General features: G+C 41.3%; 2 protein-coding genes across 11 annotated transcripts in view; both read left to right on the forward strand.

The window, feature by feature from the left end:
• eif4g3a (eukaryotic translation initiation factor 4 gamma, 3a) overlaps positions 1–4,698 on the forward strand; it is a 91,181-nt gene extending 86,483 nt beyond the window's left edge. For 7 of the 8 annotated variants that reach the window (XM_084062331.1, XM_084062334.1, XM_084062335.1 and 4 more), the window contains 3 exons: positions 341–422; positions 581–727; positions 3,077–4,697. In XM_084062331.1, coding sequence (XP_083918457.1) covers positions 341–422; positions 581–727; positions 3,077–3,258 — 411 coding nt within the window. In that variant the 3' untranslated portion in view covers positions 3,259–4,697. Of the gene's footprint in view, positions 1–340; positions 423–580; positions 728–3,076 lie in introns of all 8 variants that reach the window. The other variant, XM_084062338.1, reaches the window with a different exon arrangement.
• A 2,252-nt stretch (positions 4,699–6,950) lies between these two features.
• On the forward strand, positions 6,951–20,322 carry hp1bp3 (heterochromatin protein 1, binding protein 3). 3 transcript variants are annotated; one of them, XM_084062389.1, is made up of 13 exons: positions 6,951–7,013; positions 7,997–8,075; positions 11,329–11,512; positions 12,559–12,654; positions 12,761–12,911; positions 13,235–13,378; positions 13,993–14,067; positions 14,453–14,604; positions 15,582–15,672; positions 16,100–16,259; positions 17,556–17,667; positions 18,405–18,560; positions 18,847–20,322. In XM_084062389.1, exons 1-13 carry the CDS (start codon positions 6,999–7,001, stop codon positions 19,385–19,387), a joined length of 1,956 nt encoding a protein of 651 aa, XP_083918515.1. In that variant the 5' UTR covers positions 6,951–6,998; the 3' UTR covers positions 19,388–20,322. The 3 variants fall into 3 exon arrangements, with proteins under 3 accessions (XP_083918515.1, XP_083918517.1, XP_083918516.1); XM_084062390.1 differs by lacking the exon at positions 6,951–7,013 and adding an exon at positions 7,316–7,429; XM_084062391.1 differs by lacking the exon at positions 12,559–12,654.
• The last annotated feature ends 130 nt before the right edge of the window (positions 20,323–20,452 follow it).

Consider the following 20,452-nt stretch of genomic DNA (forward strand, 5'->3'; position numbering starts at 1 on the left):
TTTCTTGTATTGGTATTTTAAAAATCCATAACTAGAACACTAATCGTTATCTCACACTAATCTCACATCCCTAACATGAACCCCAGCGTCCTCATTCTGGGCATGTCATAATAGGCAAACATTGTGCGAAAATAGCTGAACATTTTGGCAAAAAATGCAGATCTGCATGCTCACAACGGCGAGGAGATTTGGTATAGAGAGAAAAAAGTATAGACCCCTGAGAGACCCCGGACAATGAAGTATATCGAGTTTAAGTAGTTAAGAGTGGTGACAGCTCCTCCCTTGCCTGTGAAATTGACATATGTTCCGTCCTCTTCCATGTTCTCTTCCACTCCCACAGGCCAATCTAGATGAATCTCAGATGAGCTCATCTCCATTCCTGAGGGCTTTGATGACGGCCGTCTGTAAGGCAGCAGTGAAAGGTGAAGACTCCACCCGCCCAGGAGGGGAAAGAGAGACTATTATACCAGAATCGCTGTGTTGATTGCATCATTTGAAACACTGTCAGACTCAAAGCAGCTCACCAGGCATATTCTTCCCCCAAACCCCCCCACCCCCATCTTTTCGTTTCCACTTGCAGATGAGAACAGCACCTGTCGAGTCGACACGGCCATCATCCAGAGAAGATTGCCCGTTTTACTCAAGTACCTTAACTCAGACACTGAGCGACAGCTGCAAGCACTTTATGCACTTCAGGCTCTGATCGTCACCTTGGATCAGCCTCCAAGTGAGTGCCTCGCCACAGTGCCACATGTTCAGCCGCCCCCCTGCAATGTGCAAGATGCATTTCCGGCAGTCAGGGTTTTGTGTCAAATAGAAGTGCAAAGTAATTCTGAGCTCTTGTTTTAATCTTCCTGGCACACCAGAAGAGAATTGACTTTCAAATAATTAACCCATTGAATCCGGGAACGCATCTCTGTCATGTTAGACTTATTTTGGTTATTCACTAATAGCAGATATACAAGCTCATAACGCGGCAACAAGTGCCGCGCTATGAGCTTGTAGATCTGCTATTTATTTTTTATTTTTTTTAATGTGTGCAAATCTTTGAATATATATACATTTGTAAAATATTTTGTTTCAGGGACCCCCAGATTTGCACAAACTTTCAAGATTTTTCAAAATAGCAGATCTACAAGCTCATAGTATATCTGCTATTTTTGAATAGTCAAAGAAATCTAAAATGACAGAGATGCGTTCCCGGATTGAATGGGTTAAGTAATATCACACAAGAGGGAGTGATGTTATATTGTATATCATCATGGCTGTGTGGTCATTTATGTGAATGCATAATTTTTTTCCTGTTGTTTCTAGAGAATATAAAGGGAGACACAGAGAACTGAGGAAATGGAGAGAGACAGACCAGAATAGACACAAGGAGACATAGTCCAGGCAGACTTTAGTGTCTATAATCTGGCATGATACTAAAGTCTGGAGGCAGGCAACACAGGTTTTTCCCACAGCAGTGATTCCCAATGTTTTCTGGATCAGGGCCCACTTTAAAATGTTGAAGCGTTAGCGGCCCACCCATCTGACCACTTAACATGGCAGCTGTGCATTTTCAGAGCGATCATTCAATCGATTGTGTTCTGGCTTGGATTAATGGAACTAACATAGTACACGTTAAGATGATATTTATCGGTATCACAATGAAAACTAATTTTTCAAGGTTTAAAAAAAAATATATGTATTTTCTTTTTACATATTTATTTTATATTAATGTTATATATCAGGAGATCAGAAATCTCTTTTACAAGAGAGACCTCTTGTAAAACCCCTTGTAATTCCCTCGCGGCCCACCAGTGTAAAAATACTCTGCAGCATGGAGAAAAGCACACTAAAAGGAGCTGCAAATTAGTGTGCCCCTGTCATTGTATAAAGCCACCAGCAATGCAGCAGCAAAACATGAAGAAATCGGCTTATTTTCTCAATAAACCAAACTTATTCAAGGAATTATGTCTATATGCACCATGTTAACTGTTTTAGTGTTATGTACAAAGTTACATTTGGACTTGTTGCTCTTGCAGTACCTGGTGCAGCAGTTAACGGTGGGCTGTAAACCAACATTTTCTTGAGAAAAAAAGCTCTATTGAGCAAAGATGCTGATTATCTTCATCCTTCATTGCTGTTGGCTTTATATGTTGCACACAAGAAAAGACGACCTGTTTTTTTCAGCTAGTAAGAGTGCTTACCTTCATGCTGTTGGCTGTTTTTCCTTTGATCTTTAAACATTGAGGTGGAGGATTGTGTGCGTGCAATGGATTATGGTCATTGTTTGTTGTTACGGTTTGTGTACAGGACTACAGGAACATAAAAAGTAACAAAGAAAATTGGCTCCTCAAACATCGCTGCATAGTAATGGTGATAAGCAATAATAATATGGAGTTAAAAAAACAACCAACATTTATAATACAGTTGCAGCCAGTGTATAATAGCAGCAAATAGAAACTGCAAGGTGTATTGCTGCCCTCCACAGTCAATAGTCCGCACTGCATGTCATGTTTTCCTTGGATTATGCTACCCACACCGAGGTCATAGGAAAGAATATAGCATTAACTGCATTTAGATGTTCCTAATAATTTAGCCAATGTTGGTCAATTTAAATGATCAAATTCCTTGAATCGAACAAACTGTTTGTATAACTTTGTGTAAACCTTTTTATTCATGTGGCAAACCAGTGGCATACCCACTGTAGAGGCAGGGCAGGCGGTCGCCTGCCCAACTAAGATCTCGTCTCCCCTAGAAAACCTGAATAACCCGTTAGGTGTCATTGTGTGCTTAATGTCCTCAAAGTCATGCATCCAACAAGCTTTGAACTGAGCAGATTGGACCTTCTGTTCCAGAGATAATGGCCAAAACATCTTGAAAACGGACACTTTTGCCGGTTTTCGATTGCCGATTTTCGATTGAGTTGAAATCTCTTTCTTGGGGGTCAATACCATGCTACACACATTTCAACTCTTCCCATTAACATGTGGCTTTGGGGCAGACATGTTATGTTATTAAATGATGCCATTACACACTACATGCAAAGCCTCTTTTCACATGCATTCTACCTGTATCTCTCTCTGCCCAGACCTCCTGCGGATGTTCTTTGACTGTCTGTATGACGAGGATGTCATCTCGGAGGACGCGTTCTACAAGTGGGAGACGAGCAAAGACCCTGCCGAGCAGCAGGGCAAGGGTGTGGCTCTCAAGTCTGTCACAGCGTTCTTCACCTGGCTGAGGGAGGCTGAGGAGGAGTCGGAGGATAATTGACGAGGGAGATAGTGGCGACGGTGACCCACCCCCCAATTACGGGACACAAGGCCAGCTGTTGCTACATGAAAGAACTGCATTATCGCAGCAGAACAAAACAAACTTTCAAAATGCGAGCGGGGCAGGAACGACACGTTTACGGCTGGAAATCTTTTTTTTTCTGCGGTACGGTTCTGAAAACACGCCGCCATTTTGAGTTTGGATTCCAACGGCGGAAGCACTAAACAAAAAAAGATATACCTGTATTATACATAGAAAATATTTTTGTTTTAAATTTTAACTTACTTTTTCTTTTGTTACTTTTTAAGAAGAGACTTAAAAGATACATAGGTTCCGGACTCTTTAATTTATTATTTTTTTAAAGGACTGCAAATATGGAAGTTTATTTAACATTTGCAGATGCTCACAATGAGAAGAACGTTGACAACAATAGAAATAACAATATTATTAATTATAATAACAAAATAATAATTGTGAAATAAAATAGCCACCCTGAATTCCAAAATGTTTGGTTGAAAACAGGGTAAGAAAAAAAAAACAAAGCTATTTTGGGATGAAGGGGAAGCAGAGACTGGGCGCACATGAACTTTATTAACGTTGTCCTTGTATGACGTTTGAAGTTACAGGTTATCACCAAATAACCAAGAAGTGTTCCCTCTGCTTTGGCTTGCTCCATGTTATATGTACATACAGCCTCGCGAGAGGTTAGACGTATGCATTCGACTAGCAATGCAAATGATCCACACCAGAGAAATCTCAGATGAACTTGATATAAAATGACACCAATGAACAAAAATAGGTAACGTTCAATCGAGATGAGCAAAATGCAAGTTTAAAAAGCAAAATGAGTTGCTGAACATGGAAGTGCTTGTAATACTTCAAACCTACAGAGCAGATTAAATGCTTGTAAATACATTAAAGACAAAAAAGGTATTTAAAAAAATAAATCTCCATGATTATTTCAAGGACATGATGGTTGATCACATGAAATATTTCATGTAGTTTTTAACTCATGGGTTTAGGGATTCCCTCATGGAGAGGTCATGTAGATCAAATAAATTGGGTTTAAAGGTTTCCTTTTCGGGCAGATGGGGTCCACATTAAAACTGGAATGAAGATCTGCTACTGTTCATCACTGTTAAAATTGGGGGTAATAATGCAGAGTGTTTCTGTTCTTTGGCAACAAAAATACAAACCAAACTTTAACAATCATCAGGCTTAGCCGGAAACTGGCTTTGCTATAGACCCCTTAACAGACGACGTCATACTGGCTGCGTGCAGCCAGTATGCGCGCAACGAAACCCATTATATCAGGTCTCGTTAGGACGCGTCTCACTAGCCAACACACACAAGAGGGGGTTGGGGTGTGCTGAAACCAGTGCACCCCGAAACAGGTTGGGAATTGATTGCGTGAAACAATCACCTGTGTGTCCAGGCTCAATGTTAGTAAACAAATAATTGGTCTATTGACTTGTGCTGTCTCACAATAATTGGTGACCTAATGAATTCTGTGACTCTGCTCTGTTGTACAAAATGGCAGGTAAAATTGAATCCTAATTATAACATACATGATGTTTTCTTGAATATAGTAATTTATAGCGTCATGGTAATGAACAACCTCCAACAGACCACCACCAACCAAATATTTTACTGGGAACACAGTGACTGCTGGAATGACCGTGATGATAATCATTTTTTCATGCAACACCTAAGAGTCACATGGCCTGAAAATATCATTGAGACATAACACTAGCGGCCTATATCTGCACCTTGCCAGCCTTCCAATGTCGTTTCCCCCTCTTTTTTAAAGCATTCAAATCCAGCCTGATTTCAAGCTCTTCCAAAACCAAGCCGGGGTTGCCAAAAAAACGTGTGGTTCTGAGCATTGAGGGCAGTCTCCTTGGTGTGTGCATATTTTTGGCTGTAGTCGGACCTCATAGAAGAGGTTGGGAGCCTGATTAAAATGGTGAATTGGCTGTCGCCTGTTGTCAGTCAAAGTAGGAGAAGTTATGTGGGGTAGTGTTATTTTCCACAAGAAAGACCATCTGGTTGTTGTGCATTGTGCAAATGAGGAAACGTGTTGTCATTCATTGTCACAGCCACAGGTGACACTTGGTTGAGAAATAATTTTGAAGGTGTCGCCGCCGACATTTGCCACCATGACCCACCGCTGTTGACTAGGCTTTTAACAAACCAGTAGAAAGGTTTACTTCTATTTCACATCCCTACGCTGGTTACCTCCCTGATTATGGCTCTTCATGGCCTGTCCCCAAATAAAAATGTGTGTTAATAACCCCTTATGAGCCTGTGCCTGAGGTCCTCGTGCAGGAACCTGTGGTGAATCTCTAGGCTGACACAACAGGTGACCATCCCTTCGCTGTCAGTGCTCTTTGTCTCTGGAATGACCTGCCCGAGGGTCTCAGTCTTGCTAAATCAGTGGTTTATATTATCGAAAAACCTTTCCATATTTTTTCTTAACATTATTTGATTCTATAAATAGTTCAGTTCTCACTCGGTTTTGTTTTATTCTGTTTCAGCTTTTATTTTATTCAGTTTTAGGCTATATGTAAACTGAAGAAATGAAACTATGTACAGCACTTGTAACCTTCCTTGTTTTATAAGTGTTTTATAAATGGTAACTATTATTCCCCTTGTTTGTTAGCAGAGGTCTCATATTGCACAAGGCAGCGTTAATAGTGTTGAAAATATATTAGAATGTAGGCCTACAAACCAAAATACAGAATGTTACCAATAAGGACATTTTTGATGGAGATCAAAGGAAAAGACAGAAATCTACCAGAAAAAAATGTGAAATACTATCCCAGCTTGATGTAGGCTCTATATGTTTAAAAAATATGTTTAAAAAAAAAAAGTGTAGCATTTTAGATTCATTTTAAATCAGTTGTTTTTTGCACACCAAATGTAATGCAACGCCCTGGAGAGATATGTTGCTCAAAGGTAATCTTGTCACATGATGAAAAGGTTTGCAAATGAGCCCGCCACCACCACTTTATGGTAATGTTAGTTAACTGGTACAACTGCCTGCTAGACCTTTGTTATTTTAATCAAATTACAGGGTTATCTTGTATAGGCTGTCGGGGTTTTGGTTTCATGATGACGAGGCTTGAATGCAACGCATTTCATTGGTTTCAGGATTTGTTTGAAATTCAAAATCGCATGCAGTGTGATGAATCATCCTCTAGGGCCGGGACAAAGAGGCTCTAGTCCAGGGTTGCCATGTCTTTTATTATAAGCAACTTTGGGCTTGTTTTTCTGTAAAGTTGCTTGTAAATATTGGTGGTTGCGTTTTTTTGGGCTTGTTTCCAAGGGGAAGTTGCTTATTTTGGGCTTGCTTATTTTGGGCTTGCTTCCTAATGTTTAAACCAGTGCTTCTCAAACATTTTCATGTCCAGGACCCCCAAATTCATATGTATTTGTCTGCGGACCCCCATTTGAAAATATGGTATGCCAGAGACCCCCATCTGAAAATGTTATGCCAGGGACCCCCATCTGATAATATGTTATGCCAGGGACCCCCATACTAGATTTGTGTTGTTAAAATGTTTCAAAAATACTCCAATTTGTTTTTAAATGTCTTCTAGAATTCTTTTGAAAATAGATCTACAAGCGTGTGAACTTGTAGATCGGCTATTTCCAAATGGCCCATGTATAAAGTGCGAAGGGCTCACGGTCACTGAGCTCTGTCTCTGAAAACCTGGCAACACTGACACAACTCCACCATGAGCTCCGAACAGGTATGCAATGTAACAGATATACTTTAAACTCTTAACTACTACGGATAACTGCCAAATAATTAGCCATAGCATGCATGTTTCTGAGCGATAACATTTTCCTAAACAATCTATGCCATTGTACTTGTAGCTGTTATCTATAATAGAGGGTTAAATTAACTTTAACTAAAAGTTTGATCGCACTCGAACTGCGGTCAATGTTCATCATATCGGTCTCGCGACGACTGGCCAATGGCTGCGCGGTCGTCCCTCCGGCCTATGGGGTCACCCCTCCGGCCTATGGGATGGTTGTGCCGTGAATATAGCACGCCGCTACGTGCACACACTCAACACTGGGGGAGGGGCACGTAAATAGAGACAATTCTAAATAAAGGACCCTGCAGAATTATATCTATTAGTTATCCTACGACATTGAGACGGTAAGTTGTGCATAACTTTATAAACTTGGTGGGGTTTTTTTGCATTCGCTTAATGAAAAATAATCGTCTGCAAAGTGTATTTTTTCCCCTTAAAATCAATGCAACAATGAATTTGATGAGCTCCGTGCGACGCCATTACTGTATGTATGAACTGATCTAACGTTACAAAATGGCGAAATTGTAATTCGTGGAGACTATTTCATTGATTCTAAATACAAACAACTGTTCTTTTCTGTTACGTATGAGCCCGCATTGCATTGTAATAGTGGGCTGCAGTTGCACAGCGACGTTACTATACGTTTATTCGGCTGGCACTGGACATTTTCTTGCACCCATTTGGGGGAAATGCAATGCAAAGGCCTCCATGATGAATAACACGATATTATTTGGCTGGCGAAAGATATCCGTATCCCTCAAGTTGAGAGAGCGGCGTTGTCAGCCATATCTCTTAGCAATGCCCTTTGGACACTGAGCAGCAGCAAACCCTAACGTTTTTTGTATGTTCTCTCTCTCTCTCACACACACACACACACACACACACACACACACACACACACATCCGTTTAGGTCACTAGTGTGATGCCTATCCGTCGTGCAGCAGGAACTCCACCCAAGGAGTCGGCCCCCTCTACTGCAGCAGAGCAAGGTGAGCATCACTGTTGTGCATCATCCATGTTAACCACTTAAACCCCATTATGGGTAACCGGGGTCCCTCAGGGCTCAATACTAAAATAATAATAATAATTATTATTAAAAAATGGCAGATCAACAAGCTCACAACACGACACGTTGTGAGCTTGTCGATCAGGTATTTCCAGCAAAAGCTTTCCCCACAACACTGATACTGGGGTTTAAGTGGTTAACCTCTCCACACAATGCATCAACACTACCCCACCCCCTCCCAACCAGCTACCACTGACCTATTGGCCAACAATACTCAATAGTGCTGTATGCAAGTGTTCCAAATTGCTGACTCCTGTAGGCGACCAGCGTTATCCCACCCGGTCAGTAACTTCTGTGTTACGCCCCCTTCTGTGACGCACGCGGAACTGCTTCGCCCGTAGTCATGCTTGACATTCCAGGAGGACAGCACTGCTCGGCTGGCATTGCCTGGGGGGGGGGGGGGGGTAATTTACGATTTTGTCCCTATATGTACATAACTCGAACGGCTCTGAGTCGGTTCTGGCGGACGTCGCAACGTTCGGCACAGCGACTTGCTAGGCGTTGCCTCTCGTTGCTCAAGTCCGGCAGAAACGGCGTACTGCTTTTTTTTGGCCAACTACTTCCCAACTTAATATTAGGAGCTGTAGTCTGTTTTCACCAAACGGGCCGCCGGGGCCTAGTGGCCCGCCTTGCTGGGGGCATCAAAAACTTTACCTGAACCTAACCTTAATCGTAATAAAATTATTATTGTATAAAAAATAAACAATGAGAAGAATTCGATCCCGATGCGCAGGGATTAATAGACTAACGCTTAACATTGACGCCTGTGCCGTCTGGTATTTCCGTCTGGTATTTCAGGGGGTTTGGGAGTTACTTAACAGCCCACCCATGTGAGAGGCAGTTCCGTGTGTGTCTAAGAAAGGGGCGTCGCCAGTTGTTGCTGAGACCGGGTGGGATAACGCTGCAGGCCTCCTGTAGTGCACGTGGGGGGTGTCAGCCATTTTGTAGGGTGTTCCAAAGTGTAACAACTGTAGATTTGCCAGCAGGGGGCGCTTGAAGCATGGTAAAGCCTAAATAATACACACACAAGGGTGTAGTCAGTAGTGATGCGCGGGTTGACCCGTAACCCGCGGGACCCGCGGGTCAACCCGCGGCGCGGGTGGGTCAGTCAGAATTTCGGAGAAAATTATGCGGGCTGCGGGTGAGCGGGTCACGCGCTCTCACACGCAAAAAAAATAAAAATAATAACATGCTCTTGTTTTGTCTTTATTCCTAATAAGAATAAGAATATTAACAATAAAACAGTTTGAATACACTTGGGGATTATTTTCTAACCATGATTTTACAGAATAAAAAAAAAATCGTGGGTCGCGGGGCGGGTTGAGCCGTAGATTTATATATGGGTTCGCGGGGCGGGTTGAGGCGGGTTGGGTTCCGTCGCGGGGCGGGGCGGGTCATGAAAAAACCCGACACGCGCATCACTAGTAGTCAGTGTGTCGAAAATAGTGACCCACAAGCTTGCATCGCATTCGTGAAGCGCTGTGTGCTTGTAGTGCGCAACACAGTCGTTTGACGAAGTAAGAATCGGGTGTGAAATACGGACATATCCTACATATTAACTCTTAAACACATTGCCTGCCAAGTGTCACGCCACTGGCAGCGATTTCGAGCGTTTTGACTAACCTTTGAAAAATCTTAGAATATTATTTTTCATAGCGATCTCCTCATTACACACACGGGGGTCTCGGAGAATGGGGGGGGGGGGCGTACAATCGGGATAATCCATTCCATAGTTATGGGCAGTTGAATGTGGCTTGTTTTTCCCCAAAAACAGAAAGCAGAGAAAAAAATACTTTTATAAATCCTATAACACTGAAGGAAACCAGCTTCATTTTATTGTGATCACGTGATTTCTGGGTGTACTCTTCTTGGGTGATCCTGGGATCATTCAGTCATAGTCATTGGCGGTGTAAGCCATTGCAAAATATGACGAGAGATCTCGTCATTGGCAGGCAAAGAGTTAAAGACGTGAACATGGTCATTTTTGTTTTATAACTTTTATATAAAATAATAAAAAGATTTCATAAAAAAATAAAATAAAAAATGTAATCCCAATCCCCGATCTTTTTATCCGATCTTTTGAAAATCACGTGATCGGGCCCCGTTCACGTAATCGGGACAACCCTAACTACCATCTTTGGGATTGCAAGACGGAACATACAACTGTTAAATTTAGCTGCTTTATTCTGTCCTTGTTGTTAAATTTTGCTTTATTCTGTCCTAGTGCAAAACTATTCAGTATTGTAGAAAATGCAGAGAACTTTAACAACCGCCATCTTATGAACAATTAAGACGGTAAGCCTGCACAATATTAGGAAAGCATGCACTATTCGATGACATTGTTGAAAACCTCGAACGATATGTCTCACAATAAGTTAAAAAAAAGCAGTACATAGTTTTTTTGCTTAGGTTAAGTTTTGCAAACTAAATTCAAGAAATTTAAACAAATATCTAGCCCAACAAAAGTCAATACAATAAACTTTGACTTTCAGCTTAGCACGTAAATGCAATAACAATATTAGCCCTGCTTCCATTCAAGATGGAAAATAAAATTGTCCTTTTGGCTTGGAGTGAAGTAGAAGTCAGTTTCATGAGGGGCTACTGGAAAGTACTTGCTATCAACAGAAAACGTTCAGCTGGACACGCACGCACACACACAAACACGCTACACCAAAGACAAACCTTTACAGCTCCCGTTAATTCAGTTGATAGTCTGTGAAGAGAAAATTCTCTAAAAAGGCACTTAGAGTGCCATCATTAACCTACTGCGATAGGTATATCGCGCATGATGATACCTCGATGAAGGTACATGTTTGATATATCGTGCAGCCTTAGAAGACGGGACCCCCAAATCTTATGAAAAACTAAAACATCTAGGCCTAGTGCCAATATTTAAGCATGGAAAATGTAGGCACACCTAGCCTAAATGCCTAAGTGTTGCTTACAACACACAGTATACTAAGGTCTGGCATGTTTTAACGTTTAGAGGGCAGTACACTCACAAAATTGAGTAAACGAAGCTAGACCTTTTTTGTTGCAGTTGTATGACCTTAATCTAGACCGTAGCTCACATAGACAAAACACAAAAATGCAAGATACAGAATTGAAAATAAAAGTGAAATTTAAACAGAATTTTCCATAAACCGCATATGTTGTGCTTCTCTCCTAATACACAGAGCCTGATGCAGTATCTGAGGAGCCACCTTCAGCTGAGGAGGAGGAGGACGCTGCTCCCTCATCTCCAGCAGCCAAGGACACAGGAGATGGTGAAGAGGCCAGTGACCCAGAACCAAAAGAGAACGGAGAGGAAGCTGACGAAGCAGCTGCAGGAAAGAAAGGAGATGAGGCTGAGGGGGAAGAGTGAGTTTGATGAAGCCACATAAGCTCTACAAATGAAAATTGCGATATTTCACTTGGGAAAGCACTTTTATCTGTTTTATTATCCTTGCCTCCAGTGGATGGATTACAATTTATTCACGCGGCGACCATTTTGGTTTCATACTTGAGGGGGGTGCGGGGTTGAGGTAAGACCAAAATGGCCAGTGCTGCAGTTCCCGGAGACCAGTCACACGCATATATCCTATTTTGTCTTCTCCATTTATCAAGTAAATGTACCCATCTCTGTGTCCACGATGTTGTAGGATCTAGAGAAGGACAACTCATTGGCAGACATTGTGTTTTTTTGCTTGGCCTGGAAATAATACTTTTAAGACTTACTTTGTCGAATATAGTACCACTTACTTATGGGCTAAAGACGACATTCAGCATACAATTTCAAATCAAATTGGTTTCCATTTTAAACATCACAATATTCAATACAATATTGTGGAAATAAGCATCATGTTATTATATTTCAGGTATTCTGATGTTCAGGAAAATTGTGTATGATAAAATAAAAAAAATGTGATTTGGTAGAACACGTACTGTTCAAAAGAAACTTAAATAAGGATGAGTATAGGATCTGTAGACACTGGTGGAGGATACCACCAGTGTGTTTACACTTTTGGTTCCACCAATGCAATCCATCATAGTCGAATTGTGGTCACAGAAAACATACAAAAAACAATACTTTTTAATGGCTAAAATACGTATGCCTCTAATAGTTTACTGCATTAAAGAAGTCACTTGATATTGTTTTGTATATTTCATGTAACATGTTACTAACAGTGGAAACAAACATGAAATGACACCGGCGATATCCACCAATAATTTTGTTTTTCTCTTCTCCTCCAAAACCATAACGCAGAGCTCGATTTACTAAACTCTGACTTGACAGAGACTAAATATGAGCAAGCAGCCAAGCACTGATAACAGCCGCACAGCCTATCAAAACAATCAGTAGCTTATGGGTGGGAATGAGACCAAACTGCTATGGTTGCGTAAAGACAGATGTTTTGAAATTTCAGTTTGGCTTTGCCTGCGGTGACAAAGGGACCTATTGAAAAATGCAAGGACTGCGAAGCCGGACAGTGTACAACACACTGCTATGTCCTACTGATAAGGTGAGGATATGACGTAGATAAAGGTGTGATAATCACAGTGAAATATCGCCTCAAACAGAGCAACCCCGGTTATTTACTGCTCCCTCTTGCTTCATTTTGGTGACAGGTTGAAGGACGGAAAGCTGCAGAAAGCCAAAATCAAGAAGAAGAAGACCATTCCCGCATGGGCCTCAGTTACTGCAAGCAAAAAGTTCCCCGTTTCAAATTTTGCCGGCTCTCAGCCGAAGGTGGATACCATCCTCGTAGAGGCTGTTAAGGTATGCATAAACTTGCAGTGGATTACTGCATTTGTCCTGGCCTGTATACAGTCCCATTCACCATATTTGCACAAGTTTGCTCTTACTTGATACTCTGGGATAAGTAAGAGCAACATAGCCGTCTTGTGAATATAGTCAATGCTAACACCAACAGTCTAGACATAACCTACTACAATGGACAATATGAAGGTTAGGTCACAATGTAAGCCTACATGTAAGAGTCACCATCTAATATCATTCTGTCCAAATCACTGCTTCCAGGTAGAGTGATGTAACCCATGTCTGTAGCACTTGTAGTTAATTCCCAGTCTGTCTTTTCACAGTCCTCTGAAGACAAGTCTGGGATTTCTATGCAGTCTCTCATGAAGTACATTGTGAAGAACTACCCAGGTCTGGAGTTGGACAAGAGAAAATTCCTCCTCAAGAAATCCCTGAAAAAACAGCTGGAGAAGGGCACCATTAAACAGGTAAAGGGGGGACAGGACAATATACACTCATGACTGACCCAGAGGAAAGGTAATTTATGAAAGTCTTGTTTTCAGAGACAAACAATAATAATATGACATCTGCCCATAATCAATCTTTGGGGGGGGGGGGGGGTCATATTCAAACCTGGATAGTTGTGCCCACAGTGATCATATGGTCTGTACAGCAATTGACTGAGCCACCAGGCACCCCAGACTTAGGATTTCTGATGTCATTTTATGAATCGGAACCAATTCCAGTATGTCCAATATACTGTCAATAAAGTTACTCTGAATTCTGTAGTGAGTTTTGACTTAACCGCATTCTACTTTATGTCAGGGTTGAACTACCAGGCGTGGTTCCCAACATAAGATTTTTAAAACAAAACTAGATTTTAAAAATACAGAAAGCCATTTTTTTATTCACGACAACTGCTGTTAGTTTGCATTACTCATTTATTTTGCACAAGTAGAGTGTAGGTGCTGACAACTCATTGAAATTATTCTTGGGATCAGTTTACAAATGGAGGAACAATGAAAACATGTACAGCATGTAACTTTTTTACATGCTGTAGGCTTATCACCAGTCTTCTTCCTCTCTGCTCATTGTCTCATAGCTCAAGGGAAAAGGCCTTTCAGGCAGTTTTGTCTTTGGGAAGCAGATACCTGACAAACCTTCAACTTCAACTAAGGTACGTTACTGAAATATCTTATATTACGATTTTACTATATTGATGGTATTATGTTTTCACCCCACTACATCTGTCAAAATAACTTGAACTGAGGGCCTTATTTTCACAAAACCTGGTGGGAATGATCAGTAGGCTGCACCCAAGAGCTGATTAAAGTTTACTTTGGGTCACTAAATTGCATTTGTGAAATTAATTGCAGTGAACAGCTTCAATTAGTAGCTATTTCTCTGAGGGGGGAAATGGAGCCACTTTCAATTTAGAAATAATTGTTGTCCACTGTTGTATTCAATACAGTCGTAATTATGTTTGGCAGTTTGTGTATTCCCTAGACTGGAACAGTTGTAACCAGTTGAAATGAAATGTTCCCCGTCTTGTTGTGTTGCAGAAAGGTGTGGTATCGTCTAGCGTGAGGAGTGAGACCTTGGGAGATGCTCTTCCCTTGATCATCACCCGGCTCTGCGAGCCCAAAGAGGCCTCTTACATATTGATAAAAAAATATGTGGTGCAACATTTCCCTCATCTCAAGATTGAAAATAAGTACGTGGCTACACTGGTGCAGAGGCACCTTATAAATACCATCAACATTGTGTGATGCAGTGCTACAGGCCTTTTGTCCCCTAGATTGTGATCATTGGGTATTATTGTCATATATCCTGTTTATCTTGATTTGATTTCCGCTGTCTTCATGTAAAAAAAAGAAGAAAATTGTGTTTCGGTGAACACACCCAATAGCTCAATAGGTAATTTAGAATTCTGACCGGTCCACCCTCTTGTAGTCTCAACAATGCTCTGAACAGGATTTTTGGTGCCGACCGGCACGATCACGCTCACGTGGTTATAGAAGTATTTATTTACTATTTATTGTGTAGCAATAAAAGTGACTATTCTGAACAGCATTGTGGAAACGATGATAAACCCCAAAATGGCCTCTAGAGGCCGCTCAAGGACTGGCAAGTCAGGACAAACACTATTAACAAGCTAAAGAATAATAATTAGCCGATTTAATACGACAGCGTAGTCAACACATAAAAGGCAATATGTCCCAAACACTGACTTGGCAGTTGAATTATTGCTAAAATAATTACTTGCCCGTCCGGCAACCTGAAAGCAAGCTCCACTTTCCCGAAACGTTTTATTTACTTGACACAGGCAGTCGGGCAACCGTTCGTGTCAACCCCTTTATGTCTATGTCAGTACTCAGTCATTGCCCATATTTGAGCAAGGTTTCAGCCTAATCCAACCTCTGACTTCCAAATTAAAGTTCTAAAAGATGAAAAAATGCTGGTAGGCCACTTCCTTGGCTTACTTGCGGCATGCAAAGGAAATTTGACCCTGATCAGTCCAGTTTATTGCAAGATTAGACCTGAATCACAGACACACAGACCCTCTTCTAGAAGGCTCAGCCCCTACAGTGCCACGTCGTAATTGTTCTCTTGGAGAAAGTTGGGTTGAAAAGAGTGCAGTTTATTTATTAGCCAAGGTTATTGACCCTGTCTCTGATTTCTTTTCCTCAGACCAGATCTGCTCAAGTCCGCCTTGGTGAGGGCTGTGGAGAAAGGCCAGATAGAGCGCCTCACAGGGAAAGGAGCCGGTGGTACCTTCCAGGTAAAGTCCCCTCCTTTAAACATAACTATTGTACTAAATTAGATAAACTCTATTTGGATGGCGTTAAGGACACATAATCTTGAAACGGTGATAGATGGCAACAGATTTCTGTCTGTTAGAGTATTTTATCTTTTTTTGTTTCCGGGCCAAATTCAAGTAAACAATACAATCAGTTAAGATTAAGCATAGGGCTGCACTGGTCACATGCCGCATAGAATAATTCCAACATCTCCTGGTTCAATTCTGGTTGGAGGCCTGTGTTGGGCCTGGCCCTCCTTAAATGTTTTTTAGGTTTTCAATCATCATCCAATCAGCATCCATCTGTGCATAATGCAAGGGTCACAGCCAACCTGCAGCTGAACAGTATAGATATGTGAAATGTTTCTGTATCCCTTGATGAAGTTTGGGTTCTTTATCTCTGTTACAGCTGAAGCGTACTGGTGACAAGGTAGTGCCGAAAGGTGGAAGCTTGGAGGACGCCATCACCGCAGCCATCACAGCTATGAATGAACCCAAAACCTGCAGCACCACCATACTCCGCAGATTCCTAATTGACAGCAACAAGGAAGCCAACGGCTCCCGCTTGGGTAAGACCCCATTCATCTTCCTCCTAGGGTTGGGATCCGGAACCGGATCCAACATTGAGGAACCGGAATCGGTTCCGTCACATTTGGAACCGTTTCTGGAACCGGTTTATCGCACTGTCAGAGCTGGTATGTGGACTTCACGTCTGCTGTACAATTACAATGCCGATGGTTCTCAAACTTTTATTTCAAGGACCCATATAGCGCTCAGAGTTACAGACCTGTAAGGGTCCATTTGGAACCTCCTATAGGAATCATTAAAGGGAACCATTAAGCAACTGGAATTATTAAAATCCTAGAGGATCCCAATCCTACTCCTTTTCCAAGGCAAGACCAAAATGGTTGCAGAGAGAATTGTCAGTCAAAATGTAAACATAACAATAGAAAGAGTATGGAACCCACATCAACAATTAATTGCATATTAAAATAATTCATATTAAAACATAAAATGTCCACGCTGGTCTTCTTCTGAGGTTGACCTCAACTAGGTGGTCTTCCGCTGAGGTTTATTGGTCGACACCAACCTTGTGGATTGTTAAGTTATACGAATAGCATCTCTGTGTTATGACACTGGTTCTCAACATCAGTACCAGGGACTACCAGAAGGTTCAAATACCGGTCCATTTGTACACATTTGTTTGTGTAAGTTCAATTAAAGGTAGGGTAAGTGATTTACTTTGGTTAAAATAAGTGTTAAATAGCTCTATATTCTGATAGTACTCATTGCTATAGAGTGTGTACCAGTTTTCTCCCGTCTCCTCCCTGTATACATCACGGTCCCATCCACCAATCACATGCCTGCCTGATCCGTCACTCTGTCAATGCGAGGGCGGATGCGATTTAACCAGAGCAGTCCATCTCGTGCCTCTGTTTATATTTTAACTTTCGTGTTAACTTTGTTTGTTTGTGTTGTGTATTATTTGCTAACTTAATCTTAATCTGCATTTAATATTCTCATCAATACCTACATCTTTATGCCTTTGAGTGTTTCTCACTGTTCATAATAACAGGTAATTTGTGGGGTTTATGTGTACTTAATGCTCCGTCTTGTGTTTATCTTAAGCACACTGAGATGGATCCCTGGCACCTGTTGCCAATAAGCTTTTCATTCTTTAGAGCAGGGTTGTTTTCTGTATTCAGTCTTAAACTAAGTTTGTTTTACATGGCTCTGTTTGACCATTTAGAGCTGTGTTTGTTTCTTCTCAATGGAACAACCACCCCTGGCTGTCTGTCTCAAGCTTGACACCTTAGCCACAACCCAGCGGGTACAAATCTTTTGTTTTGTTATTCCCTTTTCAGTCAAAACTCTGAGGAAGACCTTGACCAAGTGTAAAGTGAAGGGCTGGATGGATCAGATCACAGGGAAAGGGTTCAGCGGAACCTACCAACTCTCATTCCCATTCTACCCCAGGTAGGCCTACATTAACTAGGGCTGTCACGATCATGACATTTTACTTGACGATTAATTGTCATACAAATAATTACGATTTAATGAACAAGTGTGTTTTTTCATTGAACTTTGGAACATACGGTAAAACTTTTATTTCTGTTTGGCTTTCAGGCTTTGTAAATTGCACGGGTAGATATGACAAATAACTTGACTTACAATGACCGATATAATAATCAAAATGAACACATTTTGTTTACAAATGGTAGAAATTGTGTTGTGAGCTTGCCCTTTGTGGACAGTACAGAGGAAAATCGCCGCATGGCTTGTCATTACCGTAGTTATCCCTCATGTAAATCACAAAATACTACATTTAAGAATATCCTTTCTATGCACAATCCATGTCTGAGTTGTTTTAAAGGTGTAAAGTTCCCTCCTGAACTGCCTCTTTCATCTGAAATTATTATTATTATAAAATGACCGACTGTAATTCACCGGAAAGATCTGTCATTAAATGTAGCACAATATTAACAGCACTTACAAGAATGCAGTACACCAACAATGTGCAGGTTGTTTAGCCAAAAGACAAGCAGGTGGCCTGCCACCATTTTGAGTAAAACCTTTCTAAACAAAATGGCCACATAAGCATTTCCGGCCTAATGGACTGGTAATGTACGGTATGCTTAATCTGTTGATGCCCGATGGGCTGATAATGTACAGTATGCTTACTCATATCTTTCCTTGCTGTTATTTTCCCATAGCCCAGCCATCTTGTACCCTGACATGGTCATAGCACCACCGAAGAAGAAAGTGCCCACGCGGAGGCGAACCGCTGATTCTTCTGATGAGGAGGAGAGTGAAGAGGAAGAGAGTGAAGAGGAGGATGACGAGTCAGATGATGAACCTCCCGCAAAGAGGTGGGTTCCAAATCTTTATTATCAAGCCTATGGGTGTTTCTTACCGTTTATAATAATAGATCATTTGCAGATGGTACGTGTACCTAATGCTGTGGTCTTGTCTTGTTTATCTTATCCATACTGAGCTGGAGCACTCGTTACCAATAACCATTCTTCAGGGCAAGTTTTTTTTGCATTCAGTCTTAGACTAAGTCTGTTTGACGTGGTACTGTTTAAATGGGCAGGGCAGCTGTAATGCAAACATTATAAATGTATAGACCATTAACCATTTAACTCTGATTCTTAGGAGAGCGGTGAAAAGGGGTCCACCCAAGGTACGCAAACCTCTACCAGCCAAGAATTCCGCCAGTAAGTCAAAAGCTAAGGGCAAGATAGCCACTCCTGCCAAGAAACCTAAGCCAGCAGCCAAGAAAACCGCAGCAGTATCCAAGAAGAAACCCACCGCATCCCCGGCAAAGAAAGCCGTTGCAGCAAAGAAAGCCGTTGCAGCAAAGAAAACCGCTGCATCCCCAGCAAAGAAAGCTGCCGCGACCCCGGTAAAGAAATCCGCCGTGTCGGCGAAGAAAGCCGCCGTTTCTAAGGAGGTAGCTCCACCACCCGCTAAGAAGGCCACACCCGTCAAAAAGGCAGCTCCTGCCAAAAAAACCAAAACACCCGCTGTCAAAAAGCTGCCCCGCAGGGGCGGGAAACGCTCTGCTCCAGTAAAGGAGGCAGAATCAGAAGAGGAGGAGGAGGAAGAAGAAGAGGAGGAAGAAGTCAAGAAACCCGCAGCCAAAAGGGGGGCAAAGACCAAGTCTGTCCGCAAGTCCGCAAGGGGGAAGAAGTGAGACCACCATGAACCGGGCCATCTCTGTCACAGGATGAACCGGCGTTCTGCCTCTTGTTTGTCAGTGCTTTCTTTTGTATCCGTTTCTCCCCCTTTTTGAGAGGGTCTGTACTATTTTATTTCCCCCTTTTTTGTAGGATAGATGTGTTTCCTATGAATTAAGTTTACTGTACATTGCAAATATCTGTACTTCATTTTAACTCTAAAAAAACGTGTAGAAAAAGCTCAGTTATTGTGGTTAAGAAGAAAATGTTTTTCAAAAATTGCCTGGATTAAGAAATGTTTTTTATTTCATTACAACTCTTTATTTCCTTTCTTCCTCCTGGTAAAGCATAGCAGCATATCCTAACTAGAGCCAGTGATGTTGCAACTCATTATTTCTTAATATTTTTTTTAATCTGCTGTTTTAGATGGTGGCAACACATTCCTAATGTCAAATTCAGTAAGACGTCATAAACACTCCTTTAAAAAAATTAAATTTATAATAGGCTACTGTCCCAAAAAAAGATACTGTAAAATATGATATAGATACAAATGTCTGTAAAAACAAAAACTTTGAATCCCTATTCCTGCATTTTGGAGTGAACAATACAGTTTTATTTGGCGATATGTCAGCATCAGATAAAATGTGGAATCTATGGAATTTCAAATACAATGTCATATGGAATCTTGGACCTGTTGCTGACAGTTTGGAGACCTAATGGGATCAAGAATGAGAGCACATACAGTGCAGTACAAAGTTCAAAACAACAGTTAGGTTGCATTCAGGGAAATGTCTATCCAGACTTGTGTAAACAGGCAATTACAGGAGTAGCTGTAAGAATGGTCTGTATTGTGAACGAGAAATATTGTTTTAAAGGATAATTCATACCCTGCATGCATTGTACTCTTTTGTGTTCCGATTTTTTGAAGTCGTTAATAAAATGACAATTTGTACTCGGGTCACTTTTTATTGTGTTGGGACTAGTTTTGTGTGATGTAGGCCTACAGCATCGTGCAAGAACATGGTGCATGATCATGTTTGGTTTAAACTTTAGGCTATACAGTTACATAAATCACAATAAAA

This window comes from Gymnoscopelus microlampas (genome assembly GCF_963454915.1).
Source record: "Gymnoscopelus microlampas genome assembly, chromosome: 7".
Taxonomy (NCBI): Eukaryota; Metazoa; Chordata; class Actinopteri; order Myctophiformes; family Myctophidae; genus Gymnoscopelus; species Gymnoscopelus microlampas.

Excerpts from the sequence above, each read along its gene's own strand:
- hp1bp3 (XM_084062389.1), top strand. Across the intron at positions 11,513-12,558 it reads GATGAGGCTGAGGGGGAAGA|TTTGGCTTTGCCTGCGGTGA; the intron begins GTGAGTTTGATG and ends TTGAAATTTCAG. Across the intron at positions 12,912-13,234 it reads TCCTCGTAGAGGCTGTTAAG|TCCTCTGAAGACAAGTCTGG; the intron begins GTATGCATAAAC and ends GTCTTTTCACAG.